The sequence below is a fragment of the Gymnoscopelus braueri genome (assembly GCF_963280865.1).
Source record: "Gymnoscopelus braueri genome assembly, chromosome: 6".
In the NCBI taxonomy this organism is placed as follows: domain Eukaryota; kingdom Metazoa; phylum Chordata; class Actinopteri; order Myctophiformes; family Myctophidae; genus Gymnoscopelus; species Gymnoscopelus braueri.
Genome location: NC_137607.1, coordinates 31,757,107 through 31,780,597, shown reverse-complemented (window position 1 = coordinate 31,780,597; position 23,491 = coordinate 31,757,107). Strand labels below are relative to the sequence as shown.

At 41.3% G+C, this 23,491-nt stretch overlaps 1 protein-coding gene across 1 annotated transcript in view; it reads right to left on the bottom strand.

The window, feature by feature from the left end:
* Positions 1 to 13,734, bottom strand: part of tgfbr3 (transforming growth factor, beta receptor III) — an 81,739-nt gene extending 68,005 nt beyond the window's left edge. The window contains exons 1-2 of the mRNA XM_080431518.1: positions 13,478 to 13,734; positions 5,824 to 5,972 (exon numbers count right to left, since the gene is read on the bottom strand). Of these exons, the coding sequence (XP_080287644.1) occupies positions 5,824 to 5,884 (61 nt within the window). The 5' untranslated portion in view covers positions 5,885 to 5,972; positions 13,478 to 13,734. The remainder of the gene's footprint in view (positions 1 to 5,823; positions 5,973 to 13,477) is intronic.
* Between the last annotated feature and the right edge of the window lie 9,757 nt (positions 13,735 to 23,491).

Here is a 23,491-nt window from a genome sequence, read left to right as displayed (position 1 = left end):
TGCAGTGCCCATTATCATAGTACTCGAAGGCCAGTCTGCCATCAGCACATGTCACATCGATGACATCAGGGATCTCCATGTACAGTATGAGCATAAAAGGGACCCAGAAAGACAGACAGACAGACTCAGAGATACTTGGATTTTTGCTTCTAGACAACCGCTGATCCAACCGACTTCCCAAATGGCACAACCCACCCTCGTGTTCTCTGTGATACTCATACCAAGTTTTAAGTTGATCGGTCGGAAAGTCCTCAAGTAGGCCTAATACGCAAAGCACACACAGATTCCGTGCATTTATAGATAGATAACAAAAAAGGCAATCATAGCAGAAATAGCAGATAGCAGATCTACAAGCAGCTCACAATGGATCGATGCATTTTGAGCTGGTAGATCTGCTATTATTGCTATTATGCGCTCGCACGACAAAGACTTAAGTGGTTAAACACGAGGCTTATCTCTTAATCAACTTTTGACAAGACAAGTTTGCATGTCTAAAAATAAATGTTGTGTGCGCTTGAGTGTGTGTGTGTGTGTGTGTGTGTGTGTGTGTGTGTGTGTGTGTGTGTGTGTGTGTGTGTGTGTGTGTGTGTGTGTGTGTGTGTGTGTGTGTGTGTGTGTGTGTGTGTGTGCGTGTGTGCGTGTGTGTGAGCTACTCAGGCAAAAAAGTATTATCTTATTTATTGCACAAGGACGGCCTAGTGTCATTGGAAGCATGCCACTATTTTCCAAAGAAATGTTCCGACATCGGGACACAGTCTTTCAGCACAACTTATCTGAGGGGGGATGGTGGGGGTGGAGGTGAGGCCCCGAGAGGGTTTGGTCTGACGAAAGACACCACCTGGTAGCCTTCAGCTGGCGTCCTACGCTAAGACTGCTTTCACAGATAATACCATCACCAGGCAGGCTTAGAGTTACACACTCACAAGTTATCGCCTCTTCAGTTCTGTAGGTAACAGATGTTAAAATTAGGATCTACTTGGAAAAACTAAAAAAAATAGGCATCTCTAATAGAACCCGACCGATGGCAGAGTTTTGGGTCTGATGACTATATCGAGTCCTATACCACAGATTACAGATGTTGTGACCGATATAACATAGAGGTGTGCATAGTTAAGCATTGTTTGATTTGCCATTTTTATCCCCCTCTGGTGGACACTGGGCACATTGGATAGAGTGACACAGTAGGCTACATATACCTACACAGACAAACAGACAGCTTCATTATTACAATAGCTTCGCAGTCACGCGTCGCACGGCTCCACTATAAAGGGGTATTGCTTGTTGATTGCACAAGACAGACAACTCATCAAGCATCTCTCCCAAACAGGAAATCCAAGTTCTTATCAGGGATAGTGGGAGTTGAACTCATTTATTGTGGTTCTCTATTTCTTCAATGAAGTCACACTCCACATTACTCTCTTACGCTAACTCTCCCAGCTCCAGCAGTGTGCGTTTTACTTTTTTTTTCATAAAGCCAGTGAAACACAATGGAAAATGCAGGATCACCCCAGCTGTCTCCCATTACGGGCTCTGGCTGAAATTATTTACATGGCTGCTTACTGGAACTATGGAGGGAGAGGGAGGGGACGTATGTATATGTGCGCTCTTATTGCAAGGCTGGGGAGGTACTAAGCGTACGTGTGATGTGACTTGTTTATCTACAGAGACCACAGGTCCCATGCAGTAGATCCATCCACTCCGCCTTTGTGTGTGTGCGTGTGTGAGTGCGTGTGTGTGAGTGAGTGAGTGAGTGAGTGAGTGAGTGAGTGAGTGAGTGAGTGAGTGAGTGAGTGAGTGAGTGAGAGACTGACTGACTGACTGACTGACTGACTGACTGACTGACTGTCTGTCTGTCTGTCTGTCTGTCTGTCTGTCTGTCTGTCTGTCTGTCTGTCTGTCTGTCTGTCTGTCTGTCTGTCTGTCTGTGTCAGAATGAGAAATTGGTTAAATTGACCACAAGCCAAAACCTCACACTTTTAAGAAATCCCAAATCAACCCACAAAGCCAACATGTAGATTGCCTTTCATTAACCACAGATAATAAAGCGGAGTAACCATCGGCTCAATTATAAACCAACGCAGGGCATTGGGTTCCTCGCTCTTCTCCTCGCTGGGATTGTTGAGATAAAGGGCTCGCCATGGGGGAGGGCAGATCTGTAATTAGAGACACACGGGACTCCCGTTGCTATGTAAACATCTCTACCACTCTCCCTAGCAGCAGCGCGCGGCCTCTGTGCCGTGCCGCTCTGACTCCGCGCATGAATCACGCGGCAACATCTGGGTTTAACGCGCTGGGAGGACCTTGGCATGCTGTACGTGTGTGGAGTGTGTCTTTTTGGACTGGCCCGATCCACTGCTACGTCTGCCTCTCTCCTCCTCTCTCCTCTCGGGTTACAGCAGTTGCACAACAGGGTTTTTGGCAGTCCCTCACTGCCTGAAAGGCAGGCCTGCGGATAGCAATGAGAGTCCAACTTTTCGCTCAACTGTGGTTGAAAGCATTAACGACTGCTTTTTTGGCACATTGAAGCACCAGTGAGCAATATATTGTACAGAGTTGTGGAGTTTTCCACTAAAGGTACATTAAAAAAAGCAAAAAAAAGCGCTGTACAGGAAAGATAAGCATCTTTAAGCCAAATGTATACTTCATTTTACGACAGTGTCACTCGCCAAAAATAACTGATTTTCAAGAAAAAACTCGACACGATCGCCCTGCGTATGGTTGGACTTTGAAAAAGAGGGAGATCACTGTCTGTGTTTGCAGTATCTGTGCATTTGGCACTCCCGCTCTAACGACTAAAGAGAGATCCTCACCAATTGTGTTCTCCTCCATCGAGCCACAGCAGGATAATACAAACTATATGGAAATACATGGCAGGGAGGGAAAGTGTCTCTGCGCTCAATGCGTGTGTGTGTGTGTGTGTGTGTGTGTGTGTGCGTGTGCGTGTGCGTGTGCGTGTGCGTGTGCGTGTGCGTGTGCACGACTGCGCGTGCGCGTGCGTGTGCGCGTGCGTGTGCGTGTGTTCGTGTGCGTGTGTGTGTTTCAGCCTTCAGCAAACCACCAGCTCAGCGTTGTGCCTCCAGTACAACCAGCATCCTGTCGGAGCTGTTTTTGGCAAGTGCCTCAAATTAATATCTGGCACGGCTCCCTCACATGGCTTTATTTCATTGCGAAACCTGAAGTCTGCACAAAAAAATAAGAAATAAAACGACCATAATATATCCTTCAGAAAGCAGAGGATTTGGCAAGGTGGGGAGAGGCATATGGAAAATGGCAATAGAGCCACACACCAAAAAAAGCCCAAACACTAAAAGGAGAGGAAAGCATTAGAGCAGACACTTGGAAAGGTGGAAGTCAAGGTGCTTCTTGTGTGACTTCTAAGAGTTATGGTGAGGCCTCGATCCTGGATCGCATTACGATGAGCGAAGACTCATCGCAGACAAATCTAAACATTACGTAAGAACTCCTGACAAGTTTAGAGGCAGATGTGGCTGTTTACACAGATGCTGCAAAATGATGTGGCATAGACGACAGAGTACAGAGACAGAGAGGGAGGTGAAAGATGCCACGGTGATGCTGCATGCCACTGCTGTGGTAACCAAGGAGGTTTGTAAACACCACATGTAAATGAGGTGATATTCTCCAACCTTAAAAAGGTATCAGTGGACAATAACTTAAACCACTGATTCTCAGAATTAATTGAACTGTGAGAGTGTACAAATGGTTATGGGTCCAATGTTCCACTTGTTCCACTTGTTCCTTTTCCCAAGTCCAGTTCTCCAGCATCGTGGAGACGTGGACGGAACCTCGCTGAAGTCCATTTCCTCTTTGAATGCACTGACATTAGCGTAGTCACCCTGAGCACAGAGGTAGTGCATGGCATGACCAAACTCATGGAAGAACGTCACCAAATCATTGTGCTTCAGTAGGGCAGGGGCATCGGCCTTGGGTTTGCTGAAGTGGGTCACTATGGCAGTGACAGATATCTGTCTGCTCCCATCAGACAGAAGACAGCCAGGCTTCACTTCGCAGCAATATGCAGGACCAAGCGCTTTTCCCTCTCTGGGGAACAGGTCAAGGTAGAACTGTCCAACTGTCTGTCCAGAGGAGCAGTCGGTGGGTGACACAGTACAGAGGGCATCAGGATGCCACACGGGGCACCAGTAGTTGTTTCATGACCGAAGGAATCCAGGGAAAATATATTTTGATTGTACGACCTAGAGTTCAAGAGTTATAGGCCAAAACATGAAACACCCTGTTATAGCGGCACCATTAGGCTGATTTGAAACATTTGGGAAAGAGGTTCTTCCTTGGCCTACTGGGAGTGTGTGTATGTGCCAAGTTTCAGACCAATCCGCCTAATAGTGATTATTATTATTATTATTATTATTATTATTATTATTATACTAATAGTAGATTAGCTGACCGACGGACACACAGGTGGACAGGACCGAAAACATAGTCTCCTGCGGTCAGCCGTCCGGCCTAGGGGAGAAAACAATGCTGGCAGGCTTTTTCCATAAGGAAGAGTTCAGTGGAAATGTTTGTGCAAAAGTTCATTGTGTTCGAGATCCAGGCATTGTGGGAGAAATGCAATTTGAACCAAAGTAGATGCTACCTACACTGCTATTGTTTCTGAAATAGTGAGCGACAATTCTCTCTAGTGTGGTTTGAACCTCCAAAGAGAGAGTAGAAAAATAATCACTCGAATAATAGCTAAGAGGCGGCGATCAAACTGGAGGCCTTGAGAAAACACAAGCCCACCAAAATGGGCTAAATAAGATAATACATCTTTAGCTCCTTCTTGTGTTTACACCATTGACTGCAGGGTTCACACACCCCATGGTCCAGCACACCTTGCACACAGCGGCTATACATTGTTTGACAGGGCAACTTGAAGTTGTATAACAAGAAGGATGGTCTCAGTGCCCCAGATTAACTATGTTTAGTTTTTGCACTCCTGACAGAAGTTCATATTCACATAAAAGAATTGGTCTTTTCTAGGTCATTACAGCACACGCTTTAACCACTTTCAACCTGGCATCCATATTTTTGGCATGTCATTTTAGTCGAATATTTTCAACAACGACATATGACGAAGTATATACTGTAGGGCTTAAGTGGTTAAAACAACAAAGAATGATGCAGGTTTGCTATGCACTGTGGGATGAAGTGGATGCCTGGAGTAAATAAAGTTATCCATGAGAGCTGGTATGCTTTATGAATGTGATATACTGCAGATTCAGATCAACCACAGGTTTTCTGCATGCATCTTCATAGCTGTTTAGTTGTTTAGTTTCGTTTTCTTCTCCCTCCCAGATCGGTTTGTCCTGCCAATATCAATAAATTATTGGGTCTTTGCCGTTGTGTAAATATTCAACAATTTGGCAGATACATGTGGACACGCTGTGAGATTGAAACTGTCAGCACTTTCTTAATGCAAATCCCCCCCACAAACACACACACACCCACACACAAACCCCTCCTCAATACTCTGTCTAGGGCGGAGAAAGACATGCTGGGAGATACAGCGGAAAATCCCATAGCATGGGGAAATTTGCGATTGCCTGACAAAACAGGCAACACTAAGAACACCACGATGGGGCCTGTAATGCAAAACTGACATGGGAGTGTTCTGCACTGTGGGCCTTGATGCCTTATGAAGACTTGAGTGTGCTTATCCCTGCACAACAAAAATGACATACCGTTCCACTCATACAGGAAAGCATTTCACTCACTTAGATGCATATACAAACATTCTAACAAAAACATGCAAACATGATGGAGCCACTCCATTCTCTGAGCTTATACAGAAAAAGAACTCACCTGCTGATGCCAGGCAACACATGGCAAGAAGTATCAAGGGACGTTTGCATGTTCCGGCCATCGTCTTTTTATCCTCCTCCTTGCTTTCACAATGACACCTTCGTATGAAGCAGTCTCAGGGGATACGGATTACGGCCTCAACGCGCCAGCTGCAAAGAGAATCACAACAAGGAAGAGTCAGTGGATGGCGGTGGCAGGGTTTGAGAATTGGGGAAATATTCATAACCACTTAAAGTAGCACTATGTAACTTTCCTCTTTTACCCTGGGTTTGAACCCGGTTTCCTTTTGATGTGCTGACATTTTTATCATTGAGTTAATAGAGCCGGCCTGCTTGCTTGGGGGATGAATTGAATCTTGACCATCAGGTCAAAATTCGAGTCAGATCCTGTGTCTAGGTGAGACATGACCTCTGACACGATATAAATGTCTCAATAGAAGAGCAGGGAGACAAAATACAACCACCCCAATTGTATTTGCAAAAGTTATATTGTATTAACATAGGATACTAACTCTACCAAACCGATTGGACTAAATTACATTTTATTCATTAAAAAAAGTTACATAGTGAGGCTTTAAGCCTCTATACTTAGTTCTACGACTAATTGTAAAAATATGCGATCTACAAGCTCACAACGCGTTGTGAGTTTGTAGATTGAGTTTGTGACACATTTGAACACATTTAAAACAAAATTTGCCCAAATAGGGTTATTCTTTATTACAATTTGATTTAGCCTAATTACATTGTGATATTATCAAACATAAATATCAAACATATTAGTCTACATTTCCCAAAAGGAAATGCATATTTAATTCAGTCTGAGCAGAAACAGGGCTAAAACATATCCCACCAGTGATAAAAACGAATAACCAGAGGGGGGATATCAAAAGCAGAGGCATGGACCCCCGTCCCCCCCCCAGCAAAATTAACCCCTGGGTGATACTGTTCTACCGCCGGTCAGAGAGAGCATGGGATGGCGAGCTGGCTTGCTGGGTGCGAAACACTTGTTGAACCTGACACGGGTTATTTAACAGACTTTAATTAAGAATGTCAGGAAATACTGGGTCCTCCGGTGGGGTCTTGAGTAAGCAGCTTAGTGCAACCGTGCTAAACGCCATGGCCTTGGCTGAACTCTTAACCAGACTGGTCCACACTGACCACCATGTCAGGGAGAAGAGATGCATTCTGCAAGCCAGGGATGACAAGCCTTTTGAAATAGAGGGTCTACTTTTATCTCATTACCCACCCCAAAACTCCACGTTGAACAAGAAAATGGGGCTAAATGATTATTTAAACCAATTAAATTCGATATTTTGAGTCCCCCATGGGCCTATAGGCTACTAGGCCCCCTACTTTCTTCCCTGCCAATCTACAAGCTCACAACCATATCGCAGCGTGACACGTTGTGAGCTTATAGATCTGCTATTTCCGCCAAATGTTCGCCCCAGATTACTGAGGCTAGAGTTCGTGTCGTTAAGTATAGGATCGACAATCGTGATCAAATTAAATGCAGATTAAATCGACTTGAATAGTTTAAAATACAGTGTGAATTGACTTTGAGATGGTATTCATCACTCTGGTGGTTCTTGTCCACATTTGGAGCACAGAATTGTTTCTAACGAGACCAGATGTTATGGATTTAATGGATTATTGAAGCGTATCTCAGTTGGAAGTGCCTCCTAGAGGGGGATGACTGAACTGCAGGAGGGTGCAAAGACGTGAAGAAAAGGGGGAGAAGAGACCACAGATACTCTGCAATTTTCTGCTGACCGCTTTTACAACAAATGCTTTAAATATTCATTCCACAGTGACATGTTGTGTGTACCAAATGACAAGATGCAGACTCCAAGTCTACATTTTCTGTAAATGGATAGAAACGTCAATATTTATTACTGTAAGCTATTATCTAAAGTTTTATCCTGACATGAGTCACATGACATCATCAAGGCTGTTCATTCCTGTTCTCACCACAGTAACCACAGTCAGTCTCAACCTTTTGTCAAATACGGAAGATTTAATTTTTCAAGTGGATGTTTTAGATAAATAAAGTTTGTAGATGTTATTTGGCAAAGAAATGCAGGAATCTTCACAGCAAAGGTGTGGCTCATTAACAAACATAAGCTCCTCACAAAGGAGCTATGCACTGAAGTTGTAGTTGTTAAAACTACAATAGCTTTCATGTCCTACCCAGCATTTAAAAAGCCGGGACATCAGGTACTGCATAAGAGACCAAATTTTTACCACTGCCAATAAACCGGCTTCCCCATTTGGTCAGGGGACCGAGTACTGCCTGCGCTTCAGGCAGTACTACCAGGGTCTAAATTTCTCAATGGAAATGGAGGCAGACCAGTTCCAACCACTGCAAATGTGCTATTTATATTATATTATAGTAACTGTACCATACAGATACAGAAGATTTCAGATTGCAGCTTTACGGTCTAAATTGATCAATTATTGACGTTTAAAGTCAAGAATATAAATGAGCCTAGGTCATTTGCTTTCATAAAGTGACTGCTGACTAGTAATCAACTGGACCTACATCTTCTATGCTCATGTCATTCCTGAGCATGACTTCTTGGATTCACAGTTTTGTCTTTTACTGGTGCATTGCCTGACAGCTAGCATATCATGGGCTATGCCCATCATTACTGGAAATTATGAGGATTACACAAAATGAAAGGTTGTTTAAGAACTGTAGTACAAAACCACAAAACGACACAAAGTCTTTCAGAACACAGTAATTATAGAGTTTGACAAGCATTAACACCACTAAACATTCTAAAATAGTGACATGAGCTACCTTGTTCGGTTATCTAGTGTTTTTCAAAGGTGGGTGGCAAAATCTATGAAGTTGGAAAACTACACCACAGTCAATTTCATTAGATTCACTTTTTCAAACTGGCATCCCTATTTTGGTGTCATTACAGGTAAAATTCTTCAAAACAATTCCAAACATTGCGAACATAGCAGATTGGCTATTTTCGTGGAAGTAAAGTATAAAATAAGGCATAAGTAACACAGTTATTTTGACCATGAATCTGTATGGTAGAATATGTGGATACAATATAACTAACACAACTGCTGTCATTGTATTTGGTCTCTCTGCACTTCTATTGAGAATTTTAGATCCTGTGATCTAGTACGACCACTACTGGCTGAAAAGTGGCACTGCCTGGGTTAGAATCCCCAGTAGGACATGAACGTTTTAGAGTCAGAGTGCAGGTCAGAGTGCCGGTTTAAGTGGTTAAATGTTACCCAGCAAAATGGGATTGCTTGCCATATTGGCTTGCTTCCATGCCTTTATGAAAACAAAAATAAATCCAACTACAATACAGGCATGTGCACAAAGTAAGAGAAACAAGTGACCGGTGGTGCTACTGTATAAAAGACAATCGCTCATGCTTATCAGTTAACAATTAACATGCATGCTGAGTTGAGACTTCTGTGACAAGCATATGAGCACAGAGCGAGTGGGAGGAACAGATGGAGCCCTATGCAGACCTGACTCATTTGAGGTGAACCGTAGAGGGTGCATGGGAAGCAAGATGCACAAAGCGCTAAGGTGCATCACTCTGTAGCGCAAGCAGCTGCACAGGACAAAAGAGTCTTTCACTCTCTGGCAGCTGCAGGGGCCTGGGAAGTCATTTTGGAGGATCACGACAAATATTACACTTCCAGCTAGTCAAGGAGAGCCAATGCCCTTCGTTTGATTTGTGCCCCCCCCCCCACCACCACCACCACCACCACCCCACGCCATACACTCCACCTCCACCCCAGGACTAAATGGAGGTAAACTGAGTTGAGCTCTCTGCTGTGAGCCAAAGGCCACATCAAAGGAAAGTTCAGATCTGCACCCAAACTATAAGGTGCAATCACCCATTTGTAACACCACAGATTGGAAACCAGCGTTCAGTTATAATATAAGGCAGAGGACAGAACTGATATAAATGCACACAATAATAACCAATATAGATTTTCCAGTTTCCATTAAATGTTGCCACAGCAACATGACCTGGAGACCAAAGTCTCATGACCCGGTTCTGGTCTTGATTATATGGGTTTCCACCCAAACGGATGCCCCGCGCCGGTTCTGTTGCTTTAGCAGTCGAATCACCTCATGTGACTTTTCATCAACCTTAACCGCCTAAGCAGAGCAACCATTTAGCTCGAAAAGCGATCTGGAAAATACATCACAACACGCAGACCCTGGACCCTAGAAAGTAGGCTACTCCACCACTGAGTCTGTTCAGCTCAATGCAGTCGTCTAAGGTAGACGTGTGGTCACTGGTCACTTTAAGGTGAAAGGCCTTGATTACAATAGGCTACATCTGTGCCATCACAGAGTAATATCCTAGATAAGCGGTCTTGGACCCAGAGGCATATTGCATCACAATGTCCTGAGTAATACTTAATGTATGCTCCGTCGTATGACGGGGTCACACGCTGAAAATAGCTGATCTACAAGCTCATAACGTGTTGCAGCCACAACAAGTTGTGCGAATGCTTGACTTTATCTTTGCTTAACTTTTTGCATGTACAGTAGGCTATACACAAAACTGTCTGTTCCCACAAACGCACAACCTAAACGCAACCCTCAAATGCAAACTTTGGGCTAATAGTGTGTGTGTATTACTCTTATGAGTCAAAGCAACTTAAGCAGCCTACTGTAATGTACAGTATGTAGTTTACATAAGCTACAGCAATACACCTTTATCCTTCAAACAGCACAGAGCTGAGCTGAGTGACAGAACACACAGTCTTGATGCATGTCATGACGCATTGTTTCAGGCAAAGCCTCAACTTGTGTGACTTTCCCGACTTAACGATGAGTCAGTGAGTGAACCCATCTAAACATGTTTTAGAACACGTACATGACACGTCTGTGCCCGTCATTGCCTTATAGTTTTTTAAGTTTAAGTTTTATACCTGAAGAAGCACATGTGCCCTGTTCCTGCACTGGCCTAGGATTGAGTCCCACTATAGCCGTATCTGCTGTATCTCCCCTACACTGTGTCCACTAGGGCTGGGAAATATATCAATATTATATCGATATGGTGATATGAGACTAGATATCGTCCGGACTGTTGGATATCGTAATATGGTATAATCACTTAAGCGCTGTTTTATACTTTCAAAGCTTTTCAAAATAGCAAAAATGGCGAATCTACAAGCTCATATCATGTTGTGCACATTATGTGCCCAGTGCCCATGGACACATTAGCACATCCTGAACTCTATAAATTCATGCACCACACTACATGACTTCATACACACCTCACACCATGGACCGCAATGGAAACGTTGCGTTATTCTTTTGATTATGTTACTGTGACATGTGTTTATTTCATGATCAATAAAGATATCAATCAATCAATCAATCAAGAGTTGCATCGCAGAATGAGCTTGTAGATAGGCTATTTTGGAAAGAAAACAATATATATAGTATTGCCACAAAATTGATATTGAGGTATATGGTCATAAATATCATGATATTTGGTTTTGTCCATATCACCCAGCCCTATTAGTCTCCACTTGAGATTGATATCCGCACCGTGTAGCTCAGTGAAGAAGAATAAAATAGGCTATAGCTAGTACCTCGGCTACATTGTAAATGAAGGCTTGCCCATCAATTTTACTTCCAATTTTTAAATAAAGGTTATGATGAAGATGATGATAATGATGATGACAAAGGGGAACAAAGGTAGAAAAAAATAACTCATGTCTGCTTGTTCCAAAGCATCACAATGTTATGTTCTTATTCAGGTAGTTATGGGGAATGGAAAAGGGTGGGCTTATTTACATTGATATTTTGTTCTAGGATTTATGCAGACCAATGTGCAGATGTGTTGGATTGCCTATCTGTTCCTCTACATACATTTACACGTGTGTAACAGCTAGTGATATAATGGCCCATTTGAAATACTAGCTTTGAGGAATAAGTCCTGGAAAAAACAGGCGAATACATTTTGAATACTTGACAAGAACAAGAGGAAAATCAGATAGTGCTCATATTAAGGCTGCCTAAGGGACAATCTGAATATTTAGAATGATGTTCTACAGATTGTTGGAAAATAGCAAATAATGGTTTGTAGCTTTCAAAATAATAACTGACATTATTTCCACTTTCCAGAAAATAACTATTGTGATAAAAAGTTAAACGATGAAATTGCCAGTTATGCTGTAGCAATAGCTGTTTGTTCAACACTTCCCATGAACAGTATGCATTTAATCAATTTACTTCATGATAATGACTCAAAATCTTACAATTAAATTATATCGCAGTACATTCCTAATCAATTCTCTAAACAAAAGGTGGGTACAGTATAGAGATTGGAAAAACTGATCAGTTTCTCAGCCCACTACAAAAAAAGGCCCAGCTGATTATTAATAGCGAGGTATATCTGTCTGAGGCTGAGCTTTATACCAATATAATGTCTTGGATTTTGAGAGGAGGTCGTCACCTGCAGTGAATGGTGAATTATTCATTAATTACTAATTGCCTCATGGTCATTCAGCTGGCTTCATTTTCATTCACAACAGCAGTATCCTGTAACATATTTGGTCTGTATAAGCTTGTATGTAATTCAATTGATCATGTTTCCGCGACTCCCAAAGCATTCCAACACATGCAGGCGGTGTCTTTCTAACTGAAATCTACGATCTGAGACTGCAGGACGAAGTGATGGTCGCTCAGTCACAGAACAGAAGCATGGACAGGACAGTCAACAACAAGGGAGGGCAGTCAGGGCACGCAGGCTCGCACTTTTCTAGTATCCGCTGACAATAACAATTCCCAATGCAAATGATCAGTGGTGGTAAAACGTACTCACATTTTTAACTTAGATAAAGTACCAATTGCTGCCATGTAGAAATGCTCTGTTACAAGTAAAAGTCCGGAATCTACTTGAGTAAAAGTACAAAAGTATTGGCATCAAAATATACTTAAAGTAGGCTATACCAAAAGTAGAAGTACTACACTACTCATTATGCTAAATATGTCCCATTTCAAGATTTCAAAAGTAGAAAATGTATGAAAATCTTTTGAAAATAGCAGATCTACAAGCTCACAATGCTTGCATCGTGATGCATTGTGAGCTTGTAAGTTGTAGATCGGCTATTTTCAGTATTGAAAATAGCCGAATAAATACTGAAGAAAGTTTTTTTTTTAATACCTCAAAATTGTACTTATAAGTACAGTACTTGAGTACATGAACTTGTTACTTTACACCACTGATGGACAGTCAACAACAAGGGAGGACGTGCAGGGCAGGCTCGCACTTTTCTATCCACTGACAACAAGAATTCCCAATGTAACTGATGAACACTAAACGTGCCAGATTTTCTGGAATTAAAATAATAAACCTTAACAAGCCGATATGAATATGATATGCAACTAAAAACGTTATAATAACGATGTCACAACAGATTCCTGGATATGAAATGATCTGAACTCTACAAGTTTCTCGGATCTATAAAACTAGACAGATGTTGAACTCCCTTTTGACATACATAGCGATAGAAGTCAGATATATTACGATATTCATAAGCAACAAGTATATACACAGCCTTGTGATGCAGGGTATTTGTTTTTAAAAAAAGAAAGGAAAAAAAACAAACAATGTATATTTGATGATTTACTTGAAGATCTGACGTACCATGCAAATGATCTTCAGAGAATGTCCCAAGCAGAGCCTACAGTCTAACACGGTTCAAGTTGCTGTCTGTCGCTCTCACAGTTGGATGCGAAAGTTTTTTGTGTCGTGTATTCGTTCCTCTGTCGGTGTTAAGAAGGCAATCACAGCATTCCGTTGTTGTAAAAACAGCCGTGGACGGAGATGCTGTTTAACAAACATCTGAATAAACACAGTCCTGCCTCAAAACTTTTAAACACTTATCTCTCCTTTCTGGCTGTGTGTACTTCATTTGGGGGTGGGGCTTGAGGGAGGAGGCTGTGGTCGGGGGACGCCTGCAGCACAGCACTATATATTTTAGACCGGGGGTCTACCAGGGGTGAGGGGTCTTCAACGTTTTTCAGTCCAAGGACCCCCTTAGCTGAGAGAGAGATGAAGCAGGGACCCCCACTACATATTGAATACAATTGTGTTACAGATTAAACTTATTATCTCTTCCATGTTGGATTCATGCTGATGTGTATTTTCAGACCTTTCAAACACTCAATATTTAGTCGTTGGCTCTGTACTTGATCTTTTCTGTTTTCAAACTGTTGCTATGATGTTTTGCATTGTAGTGTATATCTGTCTCAGTCTGTTATGTCTCTATGAATTGAGTACAAAGGACCCCAATGGAAACAAGCCAGGCTCCATCTGACCCCCTGTTGAAGACCCCTGGTTTATACTTCATACTAAAAGGAGCTTATAGTGGCCCTCTGATAAGTAAACTGGGTGTTATTGTTTTTGTTTTTTTTGTGTCCAACTTTTTATTTAAATTTTATTAAAAGCTTTTCGAGGGGAAGATACATTACATTATATTAAAACAGTGTGTGAAACAGTTCACACAAGGTCCCAGCCTCAACAAATAAAAAAAGTGTATCTTTTCAGTACTCTTGTACTCTGTTTGCCTGCAAGCAATAGTAACAGTCTCTCCCTCTGACCTGGTGGTCCTGTGGTTGCAAAACAACCCAGGCCGCTTCTTAACCCCCTCACCAGACCCCAGGGTTCACACAGACATTGATCAATTACCCTCAGAAAAGAAAGGAAAACCATGATGTATATACGTAGCCTATACATAACATAATAATTTTAAACAATATAATAAAATGAAGACCAAATCAAATCATAACTAGAAAAAGTGCTCCTCGGAGCACAGGTCTCCGCCAGTTTAGGTAGGTTATTGTGGCCTCCTGGTGGCGCTATAATAGGCCAATGTGAAAAGGGTGCCATTTATTCTTAGGCCTTTCACGGCAATCAGACCTTGCATTCATGATTTGAGGCATTTTGTTCCAAAAATGTGTTTTGCTAAATTAGACCTGCTGGTGGCGCTATAACAGGCCAAAATGAAAAGGCTGGCATTTCTTCCTCGGCCTAATGGGAATTTGCGTGTGAAATTGCACGGAAAGCGCAAGCTGCGTTCATGATTTGAGGCATTTTGTTCAAAACGGACCAATCCTGCAAATTTTGGAAGCCAACCTTAGCCAATGAGGATGGAATATGGACAATCGGACAGATCCGTGTTGATCACATGACTATAGAGATACTGTGTACCGATTTGCATGACGTTTGGATAAAATCTGTAGGAGTAAAAGGGTTTTGCACAAATCGGCCTCCTGGTGGCGCTATAACAGGCCCATGTGAAAAATTTGGGGCAGAGGTTCTGAATTGGCATCCAGGGAGTGTGCGTGCACAGTTTCACAGCGACCGGGCCAACGGTGCCTGAGATTAGCTGTTCACAGACAGATGGACGGACGGACACACAAACGGACAAACAAACGGACGGACAGGGGGTAAAACATACTCTCTCGCCATGCCTTTCGGCCTGGCGGAGACAATTATGTAACTGGATACCTTCTAAACCTGCTTATTGAAAAAAAAGGGGGGGTGGGGAAACAAAATACAAAACACATTCAGTTTACATGCATGCTTAATTGCTCATTCTCTGATACTGGGTGTTATTGTTGCAGTAACTAATATGCTGCCATACACAAGAGCTGAAATAGGCCTACCATTTCCTGACTGGCATCGATATTGCACACAAGACGTTTGACATTGAAAAAATCTGCCTATTCTGACACACAGGCATGCAACTGAACCTGTTGTGAACATTTAAACCTTTGATCTGTAATGTTGAGAGAGAATATACTAGATGCAGTACATGAATACATTTGGCTTCTTTGCCTTTTGGCTAAGATCAAGTATCTGTTCTTATCAGTTTAATATCTGATAGGTCCCCTATACTATCAGTTCTCAAAGTGGGGTCCGGGGAGTCAGGGACCCCCAGGTGTCCTTGGGGGGATTCCAGGGGGTCCCCAGCAAAAGTAGTTAATATAGCATCACAATCATTTTAACCCTTTATCCATTTATACGTTGGCTATTCAAAAATAAAAAAAATCTACAAGCTCACAGAGCGTCACTTTGTGCCGCACTGTGAGCACGAAATGCATCTATTATTTTAGAAATATCTCAATTTCAGTAAATGTTTGAATATATATATATATATTTTACACAAATCTCTTCTGGGGGTCCCTGGAAAAAAACATTTTCAGATGGGGGTCCGCGGCCAAATACATATTAATTTGGAGGTCCTTGAATTGAAAAAGTTTGAGAACCGCGACAAAATATTAAACAGATTTTTTGCCTCCGGAGTTGATACAGGACTTGCTCCATTCACTCCATGCATTGACCCGGCATTGCCAGTGCCTCTGGGAATGGTGCACCCATACTGCTTTTTTGGGGGGCGGCTGGGTATAGAGGTCGTCATGGTGATCAGAAGGTCACCAGTTCACCACCCAGCCCCTGGTCTATGTGTCAAAGTGTTCCAGAACAAGACGTTAACCCTTAACTGCGTATTATTGTTGAGTATTCTTCAAAGAATTGATTCAGACAACTGAAAATCTGCCATCGTTGCTGAACATTGAATGGCTCTAGGCCTAGGGTAAAGATGTGATTACGGCCCCTCATACATTTTTGAGGAGTATACATTTTGGAATGTAGCAACATTCAAAAAATGCATCTATTTTATTTTTCCAGACAGAACATACAGTGACCCTGGGACAAAAATACTAGTTCCAAGAGCTGATGCAGTGTGAAGGATCCACTTCTCGGTTCAGAACATAATAAAGAAATGACAAATATTGACACACTCTCCCCACCCCCCTCACAACCCGTTCCCAACTCCCACCCAGATTACAGAACGAATGCAGAGATATCATGAAATAACGATACATTTGCATTTTGAAGATAAAACATGAGAAGTTGCCAGATTTTGTTTAATTGAACAGTTCTGTCATTTAAAGTGAACCTTATTTCTTGAAGATGTAAAATATTTGTTACTTCACTTAATCACACGATCCCTTCCTTATTCCAAAACTTTATTATTAGTTTATTTGCAGTAATGAGGGAATAAGAGTGATAAAGACGGATACTGAGCTCTCTGAAGCTTTAATTCTCCCAGTACAATGAGAACGGGGTGAAATAACAATAGCAAGGATCTCCTGGAAAGCCTCAATCCGGAAGTTTTTTCTTTTGCTTGGACAGAGGACAAAACTATGTATCAATGTCCCTAACAACATACTTGGACACGTGTTTCAAAGCGGGAGATACATGAATAAAGAACTTATGTAACTTCATTTTTGTGTAATGAAGTCTGTGTATTATTTTAAACTGAACGATGCCTTATATTTCTACTGATAGCACCTGCTGATGCTGTTTCACTTGTATGCCTGCACACATACTCAAGTTATTATTAGAATGACATACATTTATTGGTTTTATGTTGACAATTGATAACAATTTGCTCAAGTATTATCAAATGCAGAAAGGCGTGACATTTGGACCTTTCACTGAATTCCATTTTTGTTGATTAATATTAGGATTTAAGGATTATGTTATTCTATATCTGTGTTCCCATCACATTGTTATAAATCAGCACCAACACTGAACAGATGCAAGGATTTGTGCATGTTGTTCTGGTTTGTTATAATACAGTAGCATGGATGCAGCTTGGCAGCATACCCTCCTGAACAAACAGTACATTGCCTGGGCTGTGATATCAGTCTGCCACCGGGAGGCAGATGCTGCATGACTTGGTACAACATGAATGTCAGCTCCCTGATTTGCCACTAATGAGGTGGCACCAGTGACAAGAGGGTAGGAAACTTTTGTTTTGGAATGCATGATGCCTTCACAAAAAAAATATGCCAGAGTGCCGCGTTTGAGAGCTGACAAGGGAAATGCTCAAAGGGATCAAATTATTTTACATCTCATACATATGCATGACTCGGAGAAAGTCATGCACTGTGTTTATTTACTCTGTGTGAGGGGCTGAGAACACAACAGAGATGAAGGGTGCTAGAAAGTGTAACGGTGCATGGAATGTACATACAGTCTGAAGCCTCGTCACATTCCACTGATGTGGTACGAGCAATGGTTGGGTTCTTGTTGACCCAGTTGATTGTGGCATCTGTCTTAGCCTATAATGTTCTGTCAGAGCTATAATGTTGTGCTGAATGCAATTGCCACCAAGTGCTACTGCATGATAATAAAGAATAATGTTAGTATTTGATTATATTATAATATTCTGTATATTATATTACCTTTAGACCAAAGATCCTGAAGGCAATGTAACTGTTCAGTTTAGTTGTTTTTTACACAATGCTATTGTTTGATTATTAAGCACACTGCTGCACAACAAATGTTAACATGTTAATATGTTAACAGTAGCCTATCCAATTCTTCTGATTTATTTTGACTGAGATAGTTGGTCCCCTATACCATTGACTTATCATAGATCATGCTCTGTATAATGTATTGATTTGCCAACTGGTTGATTGATTATTTAAATACGCCTATCACCCATAACATAAGTATATAGATTATGTAATCAAGATGTTACAATGGATAAATTGTGGGGATGCCGGCGCATACCAACTATAGACTCTGATACAGCATGACAGTGAGTCGTGGGTTCGATTCTCGAGTCCAAATGCCTTTGTTGCTTGTCAATCTCTGACTCTCTCTCCCTGTTTCCTGCCACACTTTAGTACTGTATATTATCCAAATAAAGGCAGAAAAAACAACAATTGATGCATCTTTAAAAACGACAATTGATGCATTGCCCAATCTGCAATATGATATAAGCACTATAACAGAAAATGTTGACAATATGCGAGGTGGATATGCTGTTGAACGATGATTAAATATTACGTACTGGAAGGTGATCTGAATATTGTTTTCAAGTTGGTGATGTATTCCCAGTTTATAGAAACATGATGGCTAAATGATATCTTTGTCCGATTCCCTCCATGTACAATTATGAACTAATAATAAACATTTTAACACAAACTGTAGTTGTACAAACACTAAATCAAAGAACATGCACTGTTTACACTGGATACACTGTACTGTACTGGTCTGGACCGGTCATCACACAATTGGACCATGATAATCAATGGTGGAATGGCAATTGAACCTCTGCAGTTCTTTAGACAAAACTAAACTAAACGAAAAACATAAACAACTCCATCATCAGTTCTGGCTATTTTCCTTGAACCCAAACAAACCTGTTCAGCACAGTTTTTCTTTTCTTGTGGCTGAGGTTTCTGCAGGACTACGAGGTGTTTGAAATGTGATCATGTACAGTATGTGAAAGCAGAGAGGTGAAAGCTTGCAATATGGCAACCACAGTTGAAACATGCTGGCTTTGTTTTCAGTGTGATTTATTGTCAATGTCTGAGTTTTTATTACAGAAACAGTTCAACATCAGTTTTACTTGTGTCAGACAAATTCCTAGTTTTCAGTTATGGCAGGTTAAAAAAAATCAGAAAAGCCTTTTTGCTTTATAAAGTTCTTTATAAAGAGCACACGTTTACACACAAGTCGAATTTCTTGTGTTGTATCTTTAAGAGCAATGCCATGAATTGTGTTGCTTCTTGTAATCTTTCATCCAGAATGATTGGCAGAAAATGTCCATTGTAATAAAAGCTGCAGTCACGAAAGCCAAACAAGGGGTGTTGCCCCTCATTGTTTGTTCCTGTATGTGTAAGAACTGAAAGAACAGCATCCATATTGGTCCCAACAGACAATTTAATCATGATTACTGTCAAACATGAGCAGCGTGCACTTGTCAAAAGGATTTCACTGAACTATAGAAATGCATTGTTTTACAAAGACCAACAATTTCCAATATTAGGCATATAACTAAATAAAGAGGTAGCTGATAATGATACAATTTCTTTATCAAAGGACAATGACCTAAGTCTTTTATCATAAATTTAGTGTTTATTTCTTTGTTATTTGTTTACTTATTTGTGGACATAAAATGCAATTGTTCTCCTTAAGGGAAGATATAACCAGAACCATGTTTTACCCTTTCCCAACACAAAGGCTATTACACAATTGCTGGTATTACTTTGAATGACGCCTCATCAATGAATAAATCATGCAACTTCACACAGCTGTGGGAAATCCCTTCCTTTGTCCATATTCCAGCAAACTGGGCACGCATGTCCATACAAAAAATATTTGTATTGGTTGGGGACTAGTTTTGTATGCAAGCTGCAGACAAGGATATCAGTTTGGCTTCTAAATACTTTATTCCCACAACAACAGACTTATCAGATGGTCACGGTGGAGAATGCTTTGCTTTCTTATAACTTCATAAAAAGGGAATGGTATGGGGCATGGTTGGCATGCTATCTGTAGTTTAATCCAGTTGCTGGCTCCAACACTTGTGTGTTGTATTGAAGAGCCTAGGATCAAACACTTACCTGTTTTCGCAGTGATGTAGAACCTCCTCGCCCTTGGCGGTGGTGTGTGTGTGTGTGTGTATGTGTGTGTGTATGTGTGTGTGTGTGTGTGTGTGTGTGTGTGTGTGTGTGTGTGTGTGTGTGTGTGTGTGTGTGTGTGTGTGTGTGTGTGTGTGCGTGCGTGCGTGCGTGCGTGCGTGCGTGCGTGCGTGCGTGCGTGCGTGCGTGCGCGCGCGTGCGTGCGTGCGTGCGTGCGTGCGTGCGTGCGTGCGTGCGTGTGTGTGTGTGTGTGTGTGTGTGTGTGTGTGTGTGTGCGTGCATGGGTGCAGTGTGCTACTCAGGCAAAAGTATATTTTATTGCACCAAGGATGGCCTAGTGTCATTTTATAATTCAATGTATCATTTAAACAATATCATTCAATTTCATCATTCATGTTAAGGACGTCTGAAGTGCCCTGACCAAGGCACAGGCCTTAGAGCTGGAGTTGGTCCCCAGACACTGCTCAGTAGCTGCCCACTGCTCCCATAATACAGTCAAATATACATTGCAGAGAGGACACCTTTCCACAGGTAGTCAGGTACATCAATAAAGCATAAATTTGAAAGAGATAATATAAGAGATAAGATGTTTATTGTCACTGTATGGAACATACAACAAAGTTGTGTTTAGTGCATCCACTTAAAAAAATAATCTTCCAAATCAAAGGACTAACCTAGATTCAATCTAAAGGTTGGTTGTCCTTTAGATGAATTACAAAGCCACAACATATCACTATTCCCTATATTCTTATATATTTATCCAGGCTTGTTTTTCTGTAGCCAAAGTGAAAAGGGTCCTTATTGCAAAAAAAAGAAAGTAGGTGAAATGATTGTCGGTTCCATTTGATTTCCCAATCTACAAGTAACAATCCTCATTTACCAACTGTTGATTGACAGTACATTTACCCAATACCTACTACTGGGGATAGATTGTTCACCAACGCTTTGACTACATTATATATACTTGTTAAAAGCTCACTCTGACTGTCACACACCATGCAAATCCTGGGTGGTCCAAGTGCAGAGGGCCAGATAACACCCTAGATGTCTTTGGTACCTTATTTCTATAATCCCTGTACGTTACTACCCGCTTACTGTGTAGATGTATCTCTTTACCCATATCTGTATCTGTCTGCTTCAAACTGCAGTGCTGCTATGACGACTGAATGAAACTCAGATGACATAAATATACCTTCCCTGACCAGATTATTGTGTAGAAGAAAACTATGTGGATTCTGCTGCTCTCTTGTGGACAATTTAAAATAAGACAAAGTTCTAAGACACATATGTGTCAGTGTCAGGTGTGTATAAATGTCTGGAAATTGACATTTGTGAAAATATTTAAAAAGTTTAGAGAGAAGATGGAAATCAGATTTTGACAAAACTGCTGGACTGGTTCGGACACATCATGGTCTTAGCAGTATGTCTCAGTGCAACCTTCATTAGAGCATTCAGAACATATATTTCCAGGTCTTGTGGCTATCAATAATATTGCACAAACTTTAAGGCTTTTTACACATCATATTATTTTTCTGGGTGATGAAATCAGTCATCATAATATCAATTTCACTGTAGTCATTTTGTTGACAGCTATTTATGCATCATAGAATTCTAACAGAAATTAGGTTGAGACCTGTTTCAGTCAAATGTTAAATGCCTTCTATATAATAATCTATAATTCTCCACTCACACTCACATTAAAAAGAGCATATTTTCACGAATGGAAGATCAACTGGATCTGACATTATCCTCTCCTTTACCGACTCATAAAACACCCACAGTACTTAGAAGATGGAGGATTAATTTGTTGCAACAGCTGAGGGCGCAGCCTTTTCCTAAGTCCCATGAAACAAGCTTCCTGCTATTGAAAGTGAAACTCAAGACACATGTATTTAATACTGATCACAGATTACTTTGACTCTCTATCCTTACTGGCCTGTATCTACTTCCCAGCTGTCTTTCTGCAGACTGCCATGGTGTTTTCCAGTTGATATCATATAGGCATGCACACATTTTAACAATGTATTCATGTCCACACACACACACACACACACACACACACACACACACACACACACACACACACACACACACACATGCGCGCAATTCTCAACCATTTTCATTTAAAAGGCCCCAAGTTTGATCAGGCCACAGAGCACAGACTCCTATTTGATACAAATTTATTTTATTTTATTTATCTCTGGGACCCCTGGAACCCCCTAAAGGACCCCTGGGGTCCTCTGACCCCACGTTCAGAACCAGTGAGTGTTGTAAGAGGACAAAACCTATTGTGGTGGATCTAAAGCACTGAGGCACGCATACATTAGACCAATCTAACTGTACAACAACAATTATCCAAAGAAATGTACAAGATCTAAAATGTTAAACTCAGCAAATATTTTTAGCAGCCTGCTCATTTCATTTGAGTAGAACAAAAGGATAATTATTGGATTTGGCATTTTAATAAAGAGCATCCTTTTTACAAGTTCCAGACAGTGTGCGGGACATTTTTCTTTGATATGGTATGATATCATAGATCCCATTCTGAGCATTTTGTATGGCAAAATATGATGACACATGTTAATGATAGTGTGTCTGTAAACCTCCATTGGTTAATGCAGTGGTTCTCAATCCTTTCAGGCCGTGACCCCCAAAATACTCATATTTGAACTGAGGACCCTCTAAAATAATCATAAATGAACTGGGGACCCCCCAAAAATAATCGTATTTTAACTGGGAACCCCCCACCCTGACAAGCAGTTGTAATTGTAGGAGTTGAGGCATTACATTTAGTTTGACTCGGTTTCACAGATAAATATTGTGAAAATAGCAGATCTACAAGCTCACAACGCCTCGCAAGACAACGCTTGTTGTAGATCTGCTATTTTCAAACGTTTTGCCTCTTTCTTATATTATTTGACAATTTGGCCAATGTCTGACCAGTTTTTATAGTAGTTGTTGATTACTTTTGTTGCAGTGATGGTCTTTTCTCTTTTCTTCGAGGTATTAAAAAGGTCTTGAAAGTCCTTAAATTGTCACTTCACTGTCATCTCTGTGGACACCCCTGGGGGTCCCGACCCACAGGTTGAGAACCACTGGGCTAATGTGCTGCCTGCAGCGGAAGTAGAAATGAATGGTTAGTTCGGGTGATCCTGGGAAAATGCTCTTTTCTTATAAAGCCCCCACCGGCCGGGAGTCCCCGGGACTCAGG